The sequence below is a fragment of the Stenella coeruleoalba genome (assembly GCF_951394435.1).
Source record: "Stenella coeruleoalba genome assembly, chromosome: 4".
Taxonomy (NCBI): domain Eukaryota; kingdom Metazoa; phylum Chordata; class Mammalia; order Artiodactyla; family Delphinidae; genus Stenella; species Stenella coeruleoalba.
Window position 1 is genome coordinate 74,514,012 of NC_137149.1, and position 24,327 is coordinate 74,538,338.

At 38.5% G+C, this 24,327-nt stretch overlaps 2 protein-coding genes across 2 annotated transcripts in view; both read right to left on the minus strand.

Annotated features, from left to right (window-relative positions):
* The window catches only part of PDCL2 (phosducin like 2), a 47,961-nt gene extending 30,421 nt beyond the window's left edge, over window positions 1-17,540 (minus strand). Inside the window, exons 1-3 of the mRNA XM_079920348.1 lie at window positions 17,413-17,540; window positions 1,784-1,904; window positions 1,105-1,195 (exon numbers count right to left, since the gene is read on the minus strand). Coding sequence (XP_079776474.1) covers window positions 1,105-1,195; window positions 1,784-1,904; window positions 17,413-17,418 — 218 coding nt within the window. The 5' untranslated portion in view covers window positions 17,419-17,540. The remainder of the gene's footprint in view (window positions 1-1,104; window positions 1,196-1,783; window positions 1,905-17,412) is intronic.
* Window positions 17,541-18,818: 1,278 nt separating this feature from the next.
* Window positions 18,819-24,327, minus strand: part of NMU (neuromedin U) — a 237,847-nt gene continuing 232,338 nt past the window's right edge. The window contains exon 20 of the mRNA XM_079920258.1: window positions 18,819-19,422. The gene's annotated coding sequence lies outside the window, so the exon portion shown is untranslated. The remainder of the gene's footprint in view (window positions 19,423-24,327) is intronic.

Below are 24,327 nucleotides of genomic sequence, written 5' to 3' on the forward strand. Positions count from 1 at the left end.
AACAAATACCATATGCTAACACATATATATGAAATCTAAAAAATAAAAATGGTTCTGAAGAACCTAGGGGCAGGACAGGAATAAAGACGCAGACGTAGAGAATGAACTTGAGGACACGGGGAGGGGGAAGGGTAAGCTGGGACAAAGTGAGAGAGTGGCATGGACTTATATATACTACCAAATGTAAAACAGACAGCTAGTGGGAAGCAGCAGCATAGCACAGGGAGATCAGCTCGGTGCTTTGTGACCACCTAGAGGGGTGGGATAGGGAGTGTGGGAGGGAGATGCAAGAGGAAGGGGATATGGGGATATATGTATATGTATAGCTGATTCACTTTGTTATAAAGCAGAAAGGAACACACCATTGTAAAGCAACTATACTGCAATAAAGATCTTAAAAAAAAAAAGAATCACTGGTTCCTTTTATTGGAAAATAGTATTGTGAATCAAGAGCTGAATTCTAGGTGTGTTCATTGCTACCAGAGTATTGCTGCTTCTAACACAATTCACTGATTTTTTTTCGTGTGAAAACAACCTTGTATTCCTGGGACCAATCCCACTTGATTGGAATGTATTCTTCTTCTTTTAAATTGCTGGACTTAATTTGCTAATATTTTGTCAAAATTTTTCGTACCTATATTTATAGGAGATATTTTTCTGTAGCATTCTGTTTTTGCAATTTCTTTGTCAAGTATTTGTATCAGGATAAGTTGGGAAACCGAGGCACCTGTTCTAATTTCTGAAAGAATTTGTTTATGACTGGTAATTAATTATTCATTAAATGACAGAAACCCTTGACAAACATCAGGCTAGAAGGAAAACCATGGCCCTCTTTTTATTGGCCTTCTATTGATATTTTCCACTTTATTCACATGTAACTTGATGAAGTTCTACTGTATATTACTGAATAGTTTTTTATTTAAGCAAAGGCAAAAAAGGTCAAAAAAAATCCATCTTATATAAGGTGAGTATATTTAAAATGTTAAAAGTTAGTTTTGTTCTTTGTAAAATACAGTCTGTAAACAAAAAAGGACTTTTTCCTTAGTTTCATTCTTACAATACTTCATTCAAAAACTCATAAATTATCCAAATGAACCACTGTACCTATATATTTCAATAGCTCTCATATCTTCATCATCAAATTCATCTTCAGCTTCCTTCAACTGTGCAAGAGTCATCTTTTCGTATGGTTTAACTAAAACAAAATAAGTTGTAGATAACTGAGTTATTTAAAAGCCAATTTTACTTTAGAGTCACATGTCTAGAAAAAACAATATATTAGATAAATGGAGATCAAGAATATCTTTAATGTTGCAGTTTCTCCAGCATATAAACTATATTGTGGCTGACTGCTTCAGGTTTGTTTAAAGTGCTATTACTCCCTCAGAGTTCACAGAACTACCAGGCTGCATTTAAAAGCAGATGTGAAAATCAATTAGACCTCATAAATTTAGACTTCCTCAAGTACCTGGAAATTTTAACAAATAATACATTTTATATAGAATGATCGAAACAGAAAGTAATCACAAGGTAGAGAAATATGACAGAGGGAAAAAAAGCTCACTAGATTAGATACCAGGGCATTTCAGCTCTGATATTAACTAGCATGTAACTTTCAACACATGAATTAGAAACTTTAAGGGGTCAGCATCCTAATTTCAAAAGTATGGGTGGGATTTAAATTATTTCTAATGTCATCTCTCCCTCTAAATTCATGAAATACATGATCACTGTCATAACTGTATTATTCCCTTCACCCAGCCCACCAAATGCACAACTATACCCATTGCTTCTTTCTGTAAACGTAAAACCATTTCTTCAATTTCATCTTTTGGCTCTTCTTTTGGAGGAAGAATGCCAAAATCTCTTAAAATGTCATTCCATTCTGTATCTTCATTTGGATCCTATATAAAAAAAATAAAAAATCTATTAGCACAGTTGTGCATTTTAATATTTGTAAAATCGATTTCCAACCATGTAATTGTTCATGAACTCTACAGGTAAACTAGAAAATTAGTTTCAAAGAATAGAACAAAATGGCCTACTTTTTTCCCATTTCCCATTTCCGTAATGCAACTACATACTTTGATAAAAAGAATACATCCTCTACCCTCAAAGTTACACTGAGATGTTTAATAAAAAATAAATCTGAAAAACATATATCAAATGTTAATGAAGAAACTTGTAAGTCACGTTAAATTCTCTGAAGACTATAATAGGCAAAACCAATTCACATCATGCAAAATACTGTTTTCTTTTTCTACATAAGCATTGAAGACCTCAAGGTGGACTTGCTTCTCTTCAGCTATATAGCCTCATGGAATCCTTACTCCCAAGTTAAATCTTAGAAGAGGTTAGGAATCGTTTCATAGTTCAATTTTTGTCTAACCATAATTTCTTTCTTTGAAACTTAATCTTGTTTTCCATGTTACTTAGGCTTTGATGTTTTATTTGCTGCTCTTCCTGAAATTGTCTGTCATATATCAACTATATTGTCTTTCTAGTCTGCTGTCCCTTTTCTCTGAGGTTTTCAGAGAAAAGGAGAACTTAATTATATACATGAGTAAATACTGCTGCAAACAAAGTAAAGGATAGCCTTGAATGAGCTCCACCTCCGGGTATTCACATCCTGCATAATCCCCTCTCCTTGATTATGGGTGGGAACCATGGTATGCTTCTAATCAGTAGAATATGGCAAAGGTAAAGGAATATAATTTCTTTGATTTCATTCCATAAGATCGTAATTTCCATCTTGCCAGCATTCTCTCACACTTGCTGGCTTTGATAAAGCAAGCTGCCATACTGTGAGGTCCCCCATGGAGAGAACTATGTGACAAGGAAAATGTAGTCAACAATCAGCTAGACGCTGAGATCCTCAGTCAAATAGCTCCAAAAGAACTGAATTCTGCCAACTACCATGTAAATAAACTTAGAAGGGGATCCTTCAGATGTACTCTGTTGTACCTTCAGATTCAACCCCAGCTCTAGCTGACACTTTAATTGCAACCTTGTTGGAGACTCTGAAGCAGATGGCCCAGCTAAGCAATGCCTGGATCCTTGACCCATAAAAACTGTGAGATAATAAATATGTTATTTTAAGTCACCAAGTTTGTGGTGATTTGTTATGCAACAATGGATAACTAATACAAGCATCATCTTATTTCTCCTCTTCACCCTATTCTTTGGGCAAAGTTTTGGTTTTTTATTCACACTGGTCTTTTACTGGTCTCTCTATCCACAAAATCTTCTGATCTCCATTCTTTCTATATGTCTTAAAACAATTAAGTCACCATCAGCAGGAGTTCTGCACTTGGTAATGGCAGACTAGATAATTTGGATCAAGCCTCTTACTGAGAACAGCTAGTAAAACTGGACAAAATAGATGAGAATTAATTTGAAGGCACTGAAGAATCAACAAAGCAGTGAAGAGAATTATGGTAAGAAAATCCTGGATGAGAAGTAGACCCAGAGAAAGAAGCTCTATGTTTGGGTCCATTCCCCTTCAATCAACTACCAATTCTGAAAGAGGCCAAGAGGCTGAGAAATTGAATAAAGGTGCACAGATTCGAGCATAGTGACCAAAGACAGAAATCAATAAGAAAATGATAACTAGGAGATCATCATATATTTGGAATTTAAAAAAAATTCTAAATGACCAAAGGGTCAAAGAAGAAATCACAATGGAAATTTAAAAGCATTAGGAATTGAATGATCATAAAGCCACGTATCAAAAATACGTGGGTTGCAACAAGAGCAGTCCATGAAAGGAATTTTACACCCTGAATTTAACATATTAGAAAATGGAAAAGGCTTACAAATTAATATATAAGCATCCAACCTAAAAAGCTGGGAAAGAACATCAAAATAAACCAAAGGTAGAAGGAAGGAAATAATAAAGATGAAAACAGAAATTAATGAAATAAGAATTGAATATATAATAGAGTGGGTTAACAAGGCCAAAAATTGGGTCTTAGAAGAAGACTAATAAAATAAACACTTGCCAAGACTGATAAAGAAAAAAAGTGAGAAGACATCACCAGTATTAAAAATGAAAAAGGGGAACTTCTGACAGATAATACAAATATTTAAAAAGAGAAGCCTCTCTATTGTGTTTTGCTCATATTTTTTTCTACTTTAAGGTGGAAGCTTAGATCAAACTATAAACCTTTTTTTTTCTTTTCAAGCACACATAGAATTTTATTTTTAGAGTCTTTTTTTTAATTAAAAATTTTTTTAACATCTTTATTGGAGTTCTTTTCTAATTATAACCACTTAAAGCTACAAATATTCCTTTAACAAATTATTTAGCTGCATCCTACAAGTTTTGGTATGCTGTATTTTTATTATTATTCAGTTAAAAATATTTCTAATCTTATGATTTTTTGCTGACATTTTTATTTGGAAGGATACTGCTTAATTTTCAAATATTTTGGACTTTTCTAGGTATCTTATTAATAATTTCTAAGTTACTTCTGCATGGTCGGAAAACATACTTTAAGGTTTTGATTTTTTGAAATACATTTACTTGTTTTATGACCCAGCATATGGCATATCTTAGTGAATGTTCTACATAGTGTGAAAAGAATGTGTATTTTGCCACTGATGGGCTTTTTTCTCCACAAATCAATAGATTGTTGACAGATTTGTTCAGATCTTCTACTCTGTGATTTCTGTATCTAGTTGTTCTATCAATTACTAGGAGGAGGGGTGTTAAAATCTCTAGTTATGATTGTGGATTTGTCTACTTCTCCATCAGTTTTTGCTTTATGTGTTTGAAGCTTGATTATGCAAATCCTCAGCTATATTTATGATATTTTCCTGATGAATTTCTCCTATCATTATAAAATGTTCCTTTTTATTTCTAGTAGTAATCCTCATCTTGATGTCTACTTTGTTTGTTACTAATATAGTTTATACCCCTTATTCCTAAGTACTGTTTAAATAACATGTCTTTTTCAATCCTTTTACTTTAACCCATCTGTTTCTTTGTATTTAAAGTGTGTCTCTTTTAGCAATATGTAGCTATGTATTGCTTTTTAAACTATTCTGATAATCTCTACTTTTTAATTTAAGTGTTTACTCCATTTACACTTACTATAGTTGTCTTTTTAATTTTTATTGGAATATAGTTGCTTTACAGTTTTGTGTTAGTTTCTGCTGTACAGCAAATTAATATAATTGTTAATATTAGATGTAGAGCTACTATTTTCCTGTTTTTAATTAGTATTGTTTGCTTTATTGTTCCTCTGTTCCTTTTTTGCCTTCTTCCGGTTAATTAAATATTTTCTAGAATTATGTTCTTTGCAACTGGCCTTTTAGGTATACATCTTTGCATTATTGCTTTAATAATTGTTCTAGAAATTATAATGGTATCTTTAACATATTACAGTTAATATTGTATTATTTTACATAAAATATGGGAAACTCACTTAGTTCCATTTACCACTATCCCATCCTTTGCCTTACTGCTGTTATATATATTAACATTTACAATATATTTGAACCCCTAAAATACAACGTTACAATTTCTACCCTAAACAATTATAATGTCTTTTAAGAAAACTGAGAATAAATATATTTAGTTTTTAGAATTTACCCACATATTTATCATTTAAGGTGCTCTTCACACTTACTTTTATTTATTTATTTTTTTTTTTTTTTTTTTTTTTTTTGCGGTACGCGGGCCTCTCACTGTTGTGGCCTCTCCCGTTGCGGAGCACAGGCTCCGGACGCACAGGCTCAGCGGCCATGGCTCACGGGCCCAGCCGCTCCGCGGCATGTGGGATCCTCCCGGACCGGGGCACGAACCCGTGTCCCCTGCATCGGCAGGCGGACTCTCAACCACTGCGCCACCAGGGAAGCCCCACACTTACTTTTAGATCAAGTTTTCCACCTGATGTAATTTCCTTTCAGTCTGAAGAAACTTCTTTGCATTTCTTACCCTTCAGGTCTGTGGAACCTAATTCTCTCAGTTTTCATATTTCTGAAAATATCTATTTTTTCCCAGTTTTTTTGATGGATACTTTAGCTGGATATAGAATTTTGGTTTGAAAGTTTTCCCTCCAGGATTAAAAGCAGTTTAAAAAGCCTTCTGGCCTCCAATGTTTCTGATGAGAAGTCAGCTGTCAATCATATTGCTGTTCTCCTGTATATACAAAACATACACACCTTTACATTATGTCTTTTCTCTGGATGTTTTCAAGATTTTATCTTTTGATTTCAGAAGTGTGTCTATGTGCTTGGTGTGGTTTTATTTGTATTTACCCTCTTTGGAGTTCCCAGAACTTCTTAGATTGTTAAGTTTATGTCTTCCCTCAAACTCTGGACAATTTTATCCATCATCCTTTTAAATTTTTTCCTGCCCCCACCCCACCCCATCCTTCCTCTCCTTCTAGGATTTTTTTTTTTTCTGGTATGCAGGCTTCTAACTGTTGTGGCCTCTCCCGTTGTGGAGTGCAGGCTCAGCAGCCATGGCTTATGGGCCTAGCTGCTCCGCGGCATGTGGGATCTTCCCAGACCAGGGCACGAACCCGTGTCCCCTGCATCGGCAGGCAGACTCTCAACCACTGCGCCACCAGGGAAGCCCCCCTTCTAGGATTTTTGACAGGATGTTACATGTATGTTAACCATGTATTACAGTTAGATGTATGTTAAACAATTTAACAATGTCCCTTCAGTTCACTGAATCTCTATTCACTTTTAATATTTTTCTCTCTGTTCTTAACGTTGGACACTTTCTATTGATGAATCCAAGTTCCCTGACTCTTCTGCCATCAGCAATCTGCTGTAAAGCCCATTCAGTGAATTTTTTATTTCAGTTGTTGATCTTTTCAGTTCAAGAATTTCCATTTGGAGAGACGAGGTGAAGATGGCGGAAGAGTAAGACACGAGATCACCTTCCTCCCCACAGATACACCAGAAATACATCTACACGTGGAAGAACTCCTACAGAACACCCACTGAATGCTGGCAGAAGATCTCAGACCTCCCAAAAGGCAAGAAAGTCCCCAAGTACTAGGGGAAAAGAAAAAAGAATAAACAGAGACAAAAGGATAGGGACGGGACCTGCACCAGTGGGAGGGAGCTGTGAAGGAGGAAAGGTTTCCACACACTAGGAAGCCCTTTCACGGTTGGAGACTGCTGGTGGCGGAGGGGGAAAGCTTCAGCGCTGCAGAGGGGGAAAGCTTCAGCGCTGCGGAGGGGGAAAGCTTCAGCACTGCGGAGGAGAGCACAGCAACAGGGGTGCAGAGGGAAAAGCGGAGAGATTCCCGCACAGAGGGTCAGGGCCGACAGGCACTCACCAGCCCGAGAGGCTTGTGTGCTCACCCACTGGGGCGGGTGGGGCTGGGAGCTGAGGCTTGGGCTTTGGTCAGAGTGCAGGGAGAGGACTGGGGTTAAACACAGCCTGCAGGGGGTTAGTGCACCACAGCTAGCCGGGAGGGAGTCCGGGAAAAAGTCTGGACCTGCTGAAAAGGTAAGAGATTTTTCTTCCCTCTTTGTCTCCTGGTGCGCAAGGAGAGGGGATTAAGAGCGCTGCTTAAAGGAGCTCCAGAGACGGGCGCGAACCGTGGCTAAAAGCGCGGACCCCAGAGACGGGCATGAGACGCTAAGGCTGCTGCTGCTGCCGCCACCAAGAAGCCTGTGTGCGAGCACAAGTCACTATCCACAGCCCTCTTCCAGGGAACCTGTGCACCCGGCCACTGCCAGGGTCCGGGGATCCAGGGACAAGTTCCCTGGGAAAACGCACGGCGCACTGCAGGCTGGTGCAATGTCATGCTGGCCTCTGCCGCCGCAGGCTCGCCCAGCACTCCGTACCCCTCCCTCCCCCTGGCCTGAGTGAGCCAGAGCCCCCGAATCAACGGCTCCTTTAACCCCGTCCTGTCTCAGCGAAGAACAGACGCCCTCCGGCGACCTACACACAGAGGCGGGGCCCTCAAAGCTGAGCCCCTGGGAGCTGTGAGAACAAAGAAGAGAAAGGGAAATCTCTCCCAGCAGCCTCAGAAGCAGCGGATTAAAGCTCCACAATCAACTTGATGTACCCTGTATCTGTGGAATACATGAATAGACAAAGAATCATCCCAAATTGAGGAGGTGGACTTTGAGAGCAAGATTTATTATTTTTTCCCCTTTTCCTCTTTTTGTGAGTGTGTATGTGTATGCTTCTGTGTGAGATTTTGTCTGTATAGCTTTGCTTCCACCATTTGTCCTAGGGTTCTATCCGTCCGGTTTTTTTTTTCTTCTTGTAAAAAAAAATTTTCTTTCTTAATAATTATTTTTTATTTTAATGACTTTATTTTATTTTATCTTACTTTATCTTTTCTTTCTTTCTTTCTTTCTTCCCTTCCCTCCTTCCTTCCTTCCTCCCTCCCTCCCTTCTTCCTTCCTTCCTTTCTTTCTTTCTACTTTTTCTCCCTTTTATTCTAAGCCATGTGGATGAAAGGCTCTTGGTGCTGCAGCCAAGAGTCAGTGCTGTGCCTCTAACATGGGAGAGAGAAGTTCAGGACACTGGCCACAAGAGACCTCCCAGCTCCACGTAATATCAAACAGTGAAAATCTCCCAGAGATCTCCATCTCAACACCAACACCCAGCTTCACTCAACGCCCAGCAAGCTACAGTGCTGGACACCCTATGCCAAACAACTAGCAAGACAGGAACGCAACCCCACCCATTAGCAGAGAGGCTGCGTAAAATCATAATAAGGCCACAGACACCCCAAAACACACCATCAGACGTGGACCTGCCCACCAGAAATACAAGATCCAGCCTCATCCACCAGAACACAGGCACTAGTCCCCTCTACCAGGAAGCCTACACAACCCACTGAACCAACCTTAGCCACTGGGGACAGACACCAAAAACAACGGGAACTACAAACCTGCAGCCTGCAAAAAGGAGACCCCAAACACAGTAAGATAAGCAAAATGAGAAGACAGAAAAACACACAGCAGATGAAGGAGCAAGATAAAAACCCACCAGACCTAACAAATGAAGAGGAAATAGGCAGTCTACCTGAAAAAGAATTCAGAGTAATGATAGTAAATATGATCCAAAATCTTGGAAATAGAATAGACAAAATGCAAGAAACATTTAACAAGGACTTAGAAGAACTAAAGAAGAAACAAGCAACAATGAACAACAAAATAAATGAAATTAAAAATACTCTAGATGGGATCAATAGCAGAATAACTGAGGAGGAAGAACGGATAAGTGACCTGGAGGATAAAATAGTGGAAATAACTATTGCAGAGCAGAATAAAGAAAAAAGAATGAAAAGAACTGAGGACAGTCTCAGAGACCTCTGGGACAAGATTAAACGCACCAACATTCAAATTATAGGGGTTCCAGAAGAAGAAGAGCAAAAGAAAGGGACTGAGAAAATATTTGAAGAGACTACAGTTCAAAACTTCCCTAATATGGGAACGGAAATCGTTAATCAACTCCAGGAAGCACAGAGAGTCCCATACAGGATAAATACAAGGAGAAACACGCCAAGACACATATTAATCAAACTGTCAAAAATTAAATGCAAAGAAAACATATTAAAAGCAGCAAGGGGAAAACAACAAATAACACACAAGGGAATCCCCATAAGGTTAACGGCTGATCTTTCAGCAGAAACTCTGCAAGCCAGAAGGGACTGGCAGGACATATTTAAAGTGATGAAGGAGAAAAACCTGCAACCAAGATTACTCTACCCAGCAAGGATCTCATTCAGATTTGATGGAGAAATTAAAACCTTTACAGAGAAGCAAAAGCTGAGAGAGTTCAGCACCACCAAACCAGCTTTACAACAAATGCTAAAGGAACTTCCCTAGGCAAGAAACACAAGAGAAGGGAAAGACCTACAATGACGAACCCAAAACAATTAAGAAAATGGGAATAGGAACATACATATCGATAATTACCTTAAATGTAAATGGACTAAATGCTCCCACCAAAAGACACAGATTGGCTGAATGGATACAAAAACAAGACCCATATATATACTGTCTACAAGAGACCCACTTCAGACCTAGGGACACATACAGACTGAAAGTAAGGGGATGGAAAAAGATATTCCATGCAAATGGAAACCAAAAGAAAGCTGGAGTAGCAATTCTCATATCAGACAAAATAGACTTTAAAATAGAGACTATTACAAGAAACAAAGAAGGACACTACATAATGATCAAGGGATCGATCCAAGAAGAAGATATAACAATTGTAAATATTTATGCACCCAACATAGGAGCACCTCAATACATAAGGCAAATACTAACAGCCATAAAAGGGGAAATCGACAATAACACATTCATACAAACACATGGAGGCTAAACAATACACTACTTAATAACGAAGTGATCACTGAAGAAATCAAAGAGGAAATCAAAAAGTACCTAGAAACAAATAACAATGGAGACATGACGACCCAAAACCTATGGGATGCAGCAAAAGCAGTTCTAAGAGGGAAGTTTATAGCAATACAATCCTACCTTAAGAAACAGGAAACATCTCGAATAAACAACCTAACCTTGTACCTAAAGCAATTAGAGAAAGAAGAACAAGAAAACCCAAAGTTAGCAGAAGGAAAGAAATCATAAAGATCAGATCAGAAATAAATGAAAAAGAAATGAAGGAAACGATAGCAAAGATCAATAAAACTAAAATCTGGTTCTTTGAGAAGATAAACAAAATTGATAAACCATTAGCCAGACTCATCAAGAAAAAAAGGGAGAAGACTCAAATCAATCGAATTAGAAATGAAAAAGGAGAAGTAACAACCGACACCGCAGAAATACAAAGGATCATGAGCGATTACTACAAGCAACTCTCTGCCAATAAAATGGACAACCTGGAAGAAATGGACAAATTCTTAGAAATGCACAACCTGCCAAGACTGAATCAGGAAGAAATAGAAAATGTGAACAGATCAATCACAAGCACTGAAATTGAAACTGTGATTAAAAATCTTCCAACAAACAATGGCCCAGGACCAGATGGCTTCACAGGCGAATTCTATCAAACATTTAGAGAAGAGCTAACACCTATCCTTCTCAAACTCTTCCAAAATATAGCAGAGAGAAGAACACTTCCCAATTCATTCTACGGGGCCACCATCACCCTGATACCAAAACCATACAAGGATGTCATGAAGAAAGGAAACTACAGGCCAATATCACTGATGAACACAGATGCAAAAATACTAGCAGAGAGAATCCAACAGCACATTAAAAGGATCATACACCATGATAAAGTGGGATTTATTCCAGGAATGCAAGGATTCTTCAATATACGCAAATCAATCAACGTGATACACCATATTAACAAATTGAAGGAGAAAAACCATATGATCATCTCAATAGAGGCTAAGAAATCTTTTGACAAAATTCAACACCCATTTATAATAAAAACCCTGGAGAAAGTAGGCACAGAGGGAACTTTCCTCAACATAATAAAGGCCATATATGACAAACCTACAGCCAACATCATCCTCAATGGTGAAAAACTGAAAGCATTACCACTAAGATCAGGAACAAGACAAGGTTGCCCACTCTCACCACTCTTATTCAACATAGTTTTGGAAGTTTTAGCCACAGCAATCAGAGAAGAAAAGGAAATAAAAGGAATCCAAATAGGAAAAGAAGAAGTAAAGCTGTCACTGTTTGCAGATGACATGATACTACACATAGAGAATCCTAAAGATGCTACCAAAAAACTACTAGAGCTAATCAATGAATTTGGTAAAGTAGCAGGATACAAAATTAACGCACAGTAATCTCTGGCATTCCTATACACTACTGATGAAAAATCTGAAAGTGAAATCAAGAAAACACTCCCATTTACCACTGCAAGAAAAGGAATAAAATATCTAGGAATAAACCTACCTAAGGAGACAAACGACCTGTATGCAGAAAATTATAAGACACTGATGAAAGAAATTAAAGATGATAAAAATAGATGGAGAGATATACCATGTTCTTGGATGGGAAGAATCAACATTGTGAAAATGACTCTACTACCCAAAGCAATCTACAGATTCAATGCAATCCCTATCAAACTACCAATGGCATTTTTCACAGAACTAGAACAAAAAATTTCACAATTTGTATGGAAACAAAAAAGACACCGAATAGCCAAAGCAATCTTGAGAACGAAAAACGGAGCTGGAGGAATCAGGCTCCCTGACTTCAGACTATACTACAAAGGTACAGTAATCAAGACAGTATGGTACTGGCACAGAAACAGAAATATAGATCAATGGAAAAGGATAGAAAGCCCAGAGATAAACCCACGCACATATGGTCAACTTATCTTTGATAAAGGAGGCAGGAATGTACAGTGGAGAAAGGACAGCCTCTTCAATAAGTGGTGCTGGGAAAACTGGACACGTACATGTAAAAGTATGAGATTAGAGCAATCCCTGACACCATACACAAAAATAAGCCCAAAATGGATTTAAGACCTAAATGTAAGGCCAGAAACTATCAAACTCTTAGAGGAAAACATAGGCAGAACACTCTATGACATAAATCACCGCAAGATCCTTTTTGACCCACGTCCTAGAGAAATGGAAATAAAAACAAAAATAAACAAATGGGACCTAATGAAACTTCAAAACTTTTGTACAGCAAAGGAAACCATAAACAAGACCAAAAGACAAGCCTCAGAATGGGAGAAAATATTTGCAAATGAAGCAACTGACAAATCTCCAAACTTTATAAGCAGGTCATGCAGCTCAATAACACAAAAACAAACAACCCAATCCAAAAATGGGCAGAAGACGAAAATAGACATTTCTCCAAAGAAGATATACAGACTGCCAACAAACACATTATAGAATGCTCAACATCATTAATTAGAGAAATGCAAATCAAAACTACAATGAGATATCATCTCACACCAGCCTGAATGGCCATCATCAAAAAATCTAGAAACAATAAATGCTGGAGAGTGTGTGGAGAAAAGGGAACACTCTTGCACTGCTGGTGGGAATGTGAATTGGTACAGCCACTATGGAAAACAGTATGGAGGTTCCTTAAAAAACCGCAAATAAAACTACCATATGACCCAGCAATCCCACTACTGGGAATATACGCTGAGAAAACCATAGTTCAAAAAGAGTCATATACCAAAATGTTCATTGCAGCTCTATTTACAATAGCCCGGAGATGGAAACAACTTAAGTGCCCATCATCGGATGAATGGATAAAGAAGATGTGGCAGATATATACAATGGAATATTACTCAGCCATAAAAAGAAACGAAATTGAGTTATTTGTAGTGAGGTGGATGGACCTAGAGTCTGTCATACAGAGTGAAGTAAGTCATAAAGAGAAAGACAAATACCGTATGCTAGCACATATATATGGAATATAGGGGGAAAAGTGTCATGAAGAACCTAGGGGTAATACAGGAATAAAGACACAGACCTACTAGAGACATAGGGACATAGGGACTAGAGACATACATAGGGACATATATACACTACCAAACGTAAAATAGATAGCTAGTGGGAAGCAGCCACATAGCACAGGGAGATCAGCTCGGTGGTTTGTGACCACCTAGAGGGGTGGGATAGGGAGGGTGGGAGGGAGGGAGACGCAAGAGGGAAGCGATGTAGGAACATATGTATATGTATAACTGATTCACTTTGTTATATAGCGGAAACTAACACACCATTGTAAAGCAATTATACTCCAATAAAGATGTAAAAAAAAAAAAGAATTTCCATTTGTTTTATTACTGTTTCTATTTCTCTGTTATGATTCTCCAACTGTTAATTCATTTTCCTTTAAGTCCTTGAATATATTTATAATAGCTGCTTTAAATTCTTCATTTGCTAATATCAACATCTGGATAGTGTCAGGATTTGTTTCCATTGCTTGCTTTGCTTTTGAATACGAGTCACTTTTTGAATATGGCTTTTCATTCTTTTTCTTTTTGCTTATATAATTTTTATTGCATACTAGACATTCAGGACGATACATCATAGAAATTTATGATTTTTTTATGTTCCTCTAAAGTATGTTGATTTTCATAGTTGAAGGCAGTTAACTTCGTTGGACTCAAACATCAAACTACCTCAGTTGAAATGGGCAGCAGCCAAAACCTCAGATCAGTTCAGTTCTTTGACCTTCTAATGGGTGCTTTTTGCCAGGCATCTTGGGACCTCCTATATATATATGGAGTTTGGCTGACAAATAAGGATTTGTGTGGATTTTATATGCAGAATTTAAGGATCATCCCTTCTGTGTTAATTTCCTTTCTGAGACTTCCTCACGATTCTCCCACCACTCTACCAGCCCAGGATTTTGCCCTCCAACATCTCTATTAAAATGGCAGTTTTCTGCCACCCCATGCCATATGATTGTAAAACGCCCTCAACTATATCTAATCTTCTTTTAAACTATTGTGATAATTTTAAAATATATTCACAAATTCTTTCATGCACCTTTTTGAGAGTTGAAGCTTAACCCACTTCCATTGAGTATACGCTGAACCTGCTGTCTCACTTCTAATAAACTGAAAATATGATAGAAGTGACACTACGTGATTTCTAAGACCAAGCCACAAAAGGCACTGCTGCTGCTTTTTCCTCTCAGTCTCTCTCATCACTTGCTCTGGGGGGAAACCAGTTGCCGTGTTTTGAGGACACCCAATCAGCCTGTGTTAGTCTGCTTGGGATGCCATAACAGAATATCACAGACCAGGTGACTTAAATAGAAATTTATTTTCTCACAATTCTGGAGGCTGGAAGTCTAAGATCAAGGTGCCAGCAGGGTTGCTACTGGTGAGAACTCTTCTCCTAGTTTGCAGGAGGCCACCTTCTTGTTGTGTGCTCACATAGCCTTTCCTCTGTGTGTGTGCAAAGAGAGAGAGCATGCTCTAGTGTCTCTTCCTCTTCTTATAAGGACACTGATCCTATCAGCAACATTTTGTAGTTTTCAGTGTACAAGTCTCTTGCCTCCCTGTTTATGTTTATTCCTGAGTATTTTATTCTTTTTGATGCAATTATACATGGAATTGTTTTCTTAATTTCCTTTCTTATTATTCATTGTAGTGTATAGAAATGTCTTCATCAAATTTTATGGTCACTTTTTACAGTCTCCTACTCTTTGAAGATAATTTCAATTTGGTCTTTCGTTTTTTTAAACATAATAAGCATAGTTATTTTATACCTGTTTCTGATCATTCAGATAACTGAAGTCTCTGCAAGTCTGTTTTTGTTGGTTCATACTCATAGTGCCCTGTTCCCTTGTGCCCTGTTCCCTTGTGCCCTGTTCCCTTGTACCCTGTTCCCTTGTGCCCTGTTCCCTTGGTTACTTTTGACTGATTTCTGCTTGATGTCCTTGAAAACTTATCTCCATGAATTCTAACATAAAGATGTCTTCCTGCACGAGGGTTTGCTATTTCTTCCAGGTATTTACGAGCACTACAGTATATAACTAATTTATATCAAATTCACAGTTTGAAGTTTGTTGGATCACCCAGACAATATGCCTTAGGTTGCAATCTATGTGAGAGCTCTCTTGAGCCACACCTTCTTGGGGATAGGTTGTACTGCTTTTCTTTTTCTCCCCTGCTCCACTAGGCATCAAGATGACCTTCCCTGAATTCCTCTAGACATGGGTTTATACCTGGTTCACACTCCTATTAGTTTCCCATGCTTTCATGGACCATACCCTTTGATTCCTCATCACCCAGTGATTACATCCGGGAAGAACTGCAGATTGCTAAGATGACCTTGTGGTAAAACTGGCTTTAAAGCTCTGGAAATCCATTCACCTGCTTTTCCACTTTCCCTTTGATTTTGGTCTCATCGTTTACTATCACGTTATCTCTGATGCTTTTAAGGAGATAGGTTTTACATTCTAGCCAGCATTTTTACTTGTATTCAGCAGGAGAGTTGGTCCAAATAACTGAGCCCTCTATTATCAGAAAATCCAGCAGTCACCTTTTTAAAAAACCCTCCCTGCACTTTGCACCCCCTACCACCCTCTCTCTCTTTTCTCCTTCCTACTCAGACTTCATAAAATAATTGTCTATATATGCTGTAACCACTTCCACCTCCCATTCACTCTTCAACCTACTCCAATTTGGCTTCTACCTCCAACAGCCCTTTCAAAACTGTTCTAAGCTCACCTATGAGCTCCATATTGTTATTTTCAATGGATTTTCATTGTATTTGATCTCTTAGGCAGAACTGGGGAGAGTGTGTCATTCTCTTCTTGTTAAAACACTCTTTCTTGATATTCATGATATCACATACTTATGGTTTTATTCATACCTCTCCGTGACTGCTCTTCCTTAACTGATCTGGGAGTTAGTTGCAATGGGAGTTAATAGTAAATGCTCTATACTCTGATCTTCCCTTCACTTTTAGAAATTATCTATGAAATTGTAATAAGAGAAGTAGAAATAGGCACCGCAATCTATTTGATAAAGGTATTATGGCATTTATCATGACACAGTTATATCTGACTCTCTCTTATTCCCCCACAGTAAGCTCTTTCAGAACAAGTCCACAACTACACATAAGCACTGAATAAACTGGCTATTGAATAAATCAATGAATAAATAAATGAACAAAGATTAATATGCTGTTGTCTCTACTCTCAATTACATTTCAGCCTATTTCTTGAAGAGCAGACAAAAATCAGGAAAAATTTGCAATGTTTTTACATAGGGAATAAAATGCACTTGCTAGGAATCTATTATTAACACAGAAGGAATATCCTTTAAAATTATATGTAATTTGTGTTCAAAATATCCTAATAAATGATACAGCATAAACGATTTCCAAAATTAAATATGTAAAACTAGAAAAATCACAGTGGTTTTAATCTGAGATAGCAGGTGGGAAGAAGCTTTTCTGAAGTTGGAAATGAGAATTTTACTCTGATTAAAAAAAGGAAATAAAAGCACAGCCTTCTGCTTAATAATGCAGCTTTAGATAGAGGAGCAACCTTCTTACGAATTAATGGAAGTTTAACAGAGTTTTTGTGATCAGGTAGGAGAAACTCCAGGGACAGCTGGTCTTTCTCAAGACAGATGCGACTTATTAGGGTTTCCTCTCTGACCTTTTTAAAATGTAGTGGGGCAGGATACTTAAATTTAATTACACTTGGGCTAAAGCTGACGGTCTATTTCTTAAGTCAGAAATAGCGCAGCAGTAAGATTTCCAGGATATAGGTGTGAAACGCAATCCAAAGGCTTTCTCCAGCGACAAACGGAAGTCTTTCTTGAGTGTTGAAAAAACGGCGTTATCCTAGAGGTAATTTGAATTTCTCTCCAATCGTGACAGAGACGCAAGCTGAAAACAAATGTTAGAACCTAACCCCTGTAGGCCGCCCTCCCCATCGTGCTCAGCCTCAGGCCCAGCCAGGGACCCCGCCGGGGTGTCCAGGCTCGCCGTAGGCTGCGACTCCCACCTGCATGGTGTTCCGCCTCGCCCCTCACACGCCGGTGTCGTCTAACTCCTGGCGGGGACTCCTGGCTCCGACGTCCCCTCGAAGCCACAGGGGAGCCCGCCGAGGTCCTAGCTGTTCCCACTGCCCACGGGGAGGGAGACGGGAGAACAAGGGCCTCTGACGCACGTGCGCCTGGCGCAGCTCTGTTGCCAGGCAACGCGGAGGCGTGGCCTAGGAGGTGGCTGTGGGTACTGACGCACCTGGTCTTGGGCATTTATCCCAAGCAGCGCCTTTTCCGTTCACGATACTGGTGCCGGCATTCCTCCCACCCTTCCCTCCACCACCTCCAAAATCACGCGTTGTTTCCGTGCCTCCGGCACCGTTCAATCCCTGAGTCCTGTCTTCATGGAGAAGTAACAAAATCCTGGGGAGAGAACTCTTCAGAGTAGAAGTTCTTAACGTGGAACCCATAGCCTATATTTGGATGGACTTCAGGGGGTGCCTAGCCCCAGCCCTCGATGCACACATAATTGTGTTGTATGTGTAAATTTTGGGGGGTATTTAAGGACCAGAGCTTTCATCAGATTCTCAAATGGCTCTCTGCCACCACCTTAAAAACCCATTGCTTTAGGAGACAGAAGCTCAGACTTTAGGTAGGAAACCTAGGCAGTTTGGTTCCTTGGTGTTTAGTTGAAGGGAAGGGTGTTTACTGGGAGCTGCCAGGAACATGAGGAAAACATATGATGTTATTGCCAAATAAGGTTATACCCATGGTCACAAAGATGCGAAAAGATTTGGAAAAGAAGAAAAAGTGTTTTTAGTGACACAGTTTTAAACTTGGGCTCAGCACTGGACTACTCGGTCTGTAGTGCCCAGTTAATACAAATCGTACACTCCTAATAGCCTATATGTTTTGTTTTGTGTGTAAAATATTAATATTAAATATAAAATATTTTAAAACATCACACTATTTTTGTAACCATGTTTTGTTAAGTTTTCTTCTTTTTCTCATTCCCCTCCTCCTCCTCTCCCCTCCCCCCCTTCCTCCCTCATTCCCCTTCTACTCCTCCTCTTTCTTCTTCTTCTCCTTCTTCTTTTTAATAGCAGGGGAGCCCCCCAAAATGTAAGCGGCCCAAGTCTCTCTAGATTCCTGACAGGCCCTGGGAGCTGCTGCTTGAATTAGCAGTCAACTCCCTTTCTTATTTTGACAATCTAAAATCCAGGCTAGTTGAATTACTGTGCATAGCACTAGCTAACACTGCCTATGCATTTAGAGCTTTAGAGCCCTTTTGTTACAGAATTAAGTCCTATAGACCCTGATCAGCCCCTAGCTGGGCAATGGCTCTCTGCCTTGGCGGGGGGAGGGTTCTTTTTCCATTCACATTCGAGCAGCCAAATAATGAAGCCAAAGCTGAGATCAACGCAGCACAAGCTTTATTCAGTGGCCAAAGAATGGAGAAGCAGGAACTAAGTTCACAGATCTACTTCTTGCCCACGTGTCCAGAGGGCTTTAATTTTAAAGAGTAAAGACAAAGGGAGGAGGAGTGAGGTTAATGATGGGGAGGCATATGCATTAGTCTCCTGGGGAAGAGGCAGAGTTTTTTTCCAAGGGAATGGAGTGCCACCCTTTTTTATCCTTTTTTGGTCCTTAATATCCAGTCTTGGCCACCAGTAGGTGTGTCATTTAATATGCAAATGTAGTAAAATCAGCATAGAATGAGATTCAGGGTCTGTTGGAGGTCAGATCTGTCACCATCTTGGTCCTAGCTGGATCCATCTGGTTTTTGTTTGTTTGTTTGTAGCTTCCTTTTTTATTTCTGGACCCTTTAAAGATTTATGTTAACTCTTGCTAAAAGTGGGGGTTGGCAGGTTTTGAGCAAAGACCTGGAGCAGCTCTGGCAACATTCTCTGTCTCAAGTCTGCATCTCATCTAGGCAATTCATTTTTTTAAAGAAGACACTTTTTGTTCTCTTCTGCTCCTTCTTTCTCATGTTCTTCACGTGGGTTGACAAGAAGTGAAATTCAGGGATTCTGTTAGAAAAAGGCATAATTTAAGCTATAATCAGGGGTCATCATTAGTAAGACAAAGGCTTGTTAGGTACTCTGAACAATGTAAGAACTAATCCTATCCACACAGAGAGCCAGCCTTCTCTAATCCGCCAGCAACCGGCTGGTAGAGTAGGCTGTTATCCAAGAGGCCAGGTCAGAAGGGAAAATCCAGGGGAATCTGAAGGGAAAACCCAGGGGAACCTGAAGGGAGAGAATCTCAACATCCATATGAGGTTAATTGTGCCCACTAGACACTGATTTGATGTAAAAAGTTCACCCACTGTGTGTTCATGATTCTCTACCAGTAAGACTGCATTCTTTTTGGACAAGGCTGGTTGCCTTTCAGATGCTGCAAGGTGAAACAACTAGGTAACTAAGAACCTACTGTATAGCATAGGGAACTCTACTCAATACTCTGTAATGACCTATATGGGGTAAGAATCTAAAAGAGAGTGGATATATGTATATGTATAACTGACTCACTTTGCTGTACAGCAGAAACTAACACAACATTGTAAATCAACTATATTCCAATAAAAAAAAAGATAAACTTAATACTACTACTTGGTAGAAAAAGCTGGCCTCCTGTTATGTTAGTAGCAATAAGACATCTATTTTACAGTGTATATATCAGAACTTGTTTATTGGAATATTGGATGGATCATGGCCAAATCCTCCAACTAGTATAGTTTTAGTTGGTATTCATGTTCTAAGATTGTTAGCTATTTGGTATCCTGGTATTTTGTAAGAGCTGGTGATTTTGTCACTGAAGAAATCCAAATAGAATAAACTAAATTCGCTCATTAAAACTCAGTTCTACTGACTGCCTTTAATAAAAATATCAAAAGAGCATTGTATATGAGTACCATCAACAGCCTCAAGGATCTAAGGAACATAATTATTCACAGCTTTATTATACACTATCTATCATTACAACACTAAGAAAAAATATTTTAAGATGCTTTTTAAATTTTCAACAAATTAAACATTTCAATCTCAATCAACTTTTACTGAGAATGCTTACAACACAGGGATTCTCAAACATGTTAAACTTAGCAAGGATTGTTTTTCAGAAGAAAAAAATGTCAGTACATCTTGTATTCCATAGCATTGTTTCTGCAGAAAATAGTTGGCATTCTGTTAAAAAAAAATTGAATTTAGATTCAAGTATAAATGGGTATATGAATGCATGTATATAATGAGCATATATACAAGTCTATATACACTTCCTTTATATATAGACATTTCTATAAATATTTTGTCATGTATGATAAAATTGACATCTGAGGTATTTCTCAGCTATACTTCAATCTGCATATTTTTAATTATCATTTAATCTCTCTCTGATGAAATGCTTATTCTGTATGCCAGTATTTTCCAAAGTTTTACAAAAATTACTTAACTGTAAAAAAGTAGTTTCCTAAAGCTCATTGATGCCAATAAGATTTATGAATATGTTGCATTTATTCCTCATGTATTTGTGACTAAATCATCCTATTTTATATCTAACCATAGTCTAAATAAATATAAGTCACCAGGACAGAGTAAGATCTCAGATAATCAGATGAGAAAAACAAAGAAAAATTATTATTGAAGTGTTTCTCTATTGACAAGATAAAATGAAATCCTGAGTGAATTAGTATATGTGGGCCCTAATTTTGGAAACAATCCAAATAAAGCTATTTTTCTCAGTTTCAGAGAGAACTTTTTGCTAACATGATCAAATCATGGATTAAATTCCATTTCAGATTTATGAGCACTCTAACACTTAGTTTAGTGTTAAAATCAAACATTTTTTCCATTTAGTATTAAACTATTTTTTGTTCACATTTTATAAAATGCCTCAACATTTGTAATATTATAAAATACAGTTCTTTTCCATTAACTTTTTGTTCTTAGTTCCTTGAAACAAGAAAAATTAGGAATATGATTGTTCATATTCTTTTTTTAAAATAAATTTATTTATTTATTTTTGGCTGCGTTGGGTCTCTGTTGCTGCACACGGGCTTTCTCTAGTTGTGGCGAGCAGGGGCTACTCTTCGTTGTGGTGCATGGGCTTTTCATTGCAGTGGCTTCTCTTATTGCAGAGCACGGGCTCTAGGCACGCGGGCTTCAGTAGTTGTGGCACGCAGGCTTCAGTAGTTGTGGCTCACGGGCTGCAGAGCACAGGCTCAGTAATTGTGGCTCACGGGCTTAGCTGCTCTGCAGCATGTGGGATCTTATTGGACCAGGGCTCGAACCTGTGTCCCCTGCAATGGCAGGCAGATTCTTAACCACTGAGCCACCAGTGAAGCCCTGCTCATATTCTTGATGTGAACATAACAAGCCTTTGTTGAAACATGAGTTAATACCAAATATAGTTTAAAAATTCAAGTTCATAATTATGCCCCATGAGAACATAAAATTTTTTCTTCACTTTTCCAATATTTGTATCTTTTATTACTTTCTTGTCTGAGTTGGCTAATGCATAAGAACTATATGAAATAAAAGAGAACAGAGCATCCTTGTTTTGTTTCTGATGTTAATAGAAATACTCTAAAATGTTTTACTATCAAGTCTTCTACTGACTTTGTTTCAGACCATTATATAAATATTGTTAATAAAGATTCATCTCTTTCTACAGGATCTTCTTTGAAAACATTAGAAATTGACATGGAACTTCACTGAAAGCATCTACAGGCATACCTCAGAGATACTGCAGGTTCAGTTCCAGTGAATATCTCAATAAAGCAAGTCATACAAATTTTTTAGTCTCCTGGTGCATATAAAAGTTATGTTTACACTATACAATAGTTTATTAAGTGCACAGTAGCTTTATGTCTAAAAAGACCAATGCACATACCTCAATTTAAAAATACTTTATTGCTAAAAATTGCTAACCATCAACTGAGCCTTCAGAGATTCATAATCTCTTTGCTGGTGGAGGGTCTTGCCCAGATGTTAATGGCTGCTGAGGGATCAGGGTATTAGTCGCTGAAGGCTGGGGTGACTGTGACAATTTCTTAAAATAAGACAACAATGAAGTCTGCCACATTGATTGACTCTTCCTTTCAGGGACAATTTCTCTGATAGCATGCAATGCTGTTTGATGGCATTTTACTCATAGTAAAACTTCTTTCAAAATTGGAGTCAATCCTCTCAAACCCTGCTGCTGCTGCTGCTGCTTTTTTTTTTCTTTTAGGCTGCAGGATCTTAGTCTCCCACCAGGGATCGGACCTGCACTCCCTGCAGTGAAAGTGTGGAGTCTTAACCACTGGACCGTCACGGAAGTCCCCCTGCTGCTGCTTTATCAACTAAGTTTATGTAATATTCTAAATCTCTGTCATTGAAATTGTTGTCATTTCAACAATTTTTACAGCATCTTCACTGGTGTAGATTCCGTCTCAAGAAACCACTTTCTTTGCTCAGCCATAAGAAGCAACTGCTCATCTGTTAAAGTTTTATCATGAGATTATAGCAATTCAGTCACACCTTCAGGCTCCGCTTCTAATTCGAGTTCTCTTGCTATTTCTACCACATCTGTAGTTACTTCCTCCACTGAAGTCTTGAACCCTCAAAGTCATCCATGAGGTTTAGAATCAGCTCTTCCAAACTCCTGTTATTTTAACCTCTTCCTATGAATCAAAAATATTCTTAATGGTATCTAGAATGATGAACCCTTTCCGAAAGGTTTTCAATTTATTATACTTTGCCTAGATCCACTGGAGGAATCACTATCTATGGTAGCTATCACCTTACACAATGCATTTCTTAAATAATAAGACTTGAAGGAATTATTTCTTGATCCATGGGATGTTGTGTTAGGAGGCTTGAAAACAATCTCGCTGTACCTCTCCATCAGAGTGCCTGGATGACCAGATGCACTGTCAATGAGCAGTAATATTTTGAAAGGAATCTTTTTTTCTGAGCCGTAAGTCTCGATACTGGGCTTAAAATAGTCAATAAACTTTGTTGCATAAGATATGCTGTCATCTAGCTTTTGTTTTTCCATTTTTAGAGCACAGGCAGAGTAGATTCAACATAATTCTTAAGGGCCCTAGGGTTTTCTGAATGGTAAGTGAGCACTGGCTTCAACTTACAGTCACCAGCTGCGCTAGCTCCTAACAAGAGTCAGCTTGTCCTTCAAAGCTTTGAAACCAGGCAGTGACTCCTCTCTAGCTTTGGAAGTCCTAGATGGCATCTTCTTTCAATAGAAGGTGGTTTTGTCTACATTGAAAATCTGTTGTTCAGTGTAGCCACCTTCATTAATTATCTTAGCTAGATCTTCTGGATTCTGCTACAGCTTCTACATTAGCATTTACTGCTTCAACTTGAACTTTTACGCTACGAAGACAGCTTCTTTCCGTGAATCTCATGAAACAACCTCTACTAGCTTCAAACTTTTCTTCTGCAGCTTCCTCAGCTCTCTCAGCCTTCACAGAATTGAAGAGAGTTAGGACCTTGCTCTGGATTAGGCTTTGGCTCAAGGGAACATTGTGGCTGGTTTGATCTTTTATCCAGACCACTGAAATGTTCTCCATATCAGCAATAAGGCTACTTCAATTTCTTATTCACGTGTTCACTGGAGTAGCGCTTTTAATTTCCTTCAAGAACTTTTTCTTTGCATTCACAACTTGGCTGTTTGGCACAAGGGGCCTAGCTTTTGGCCTATCTCGGCTTTTGACATGCCTTCCTCACTAAGCGTAACCATTTCTAGCTTTCAATTTAAAATGAGAGACGTGTAACTCTTCCTTTTACTTGAGACCTTAGAGGCCATTGTAGGATTATTAATTGGCCTAATTTAAATATTTTTGTGTCTCAGGGAATAGGGAGGCCTGACGAGAGGGAGAGTGACCGTGGAATGGCTGGTCAGTGGAGCAGTCAGAACACACATATTTATCAATTAAG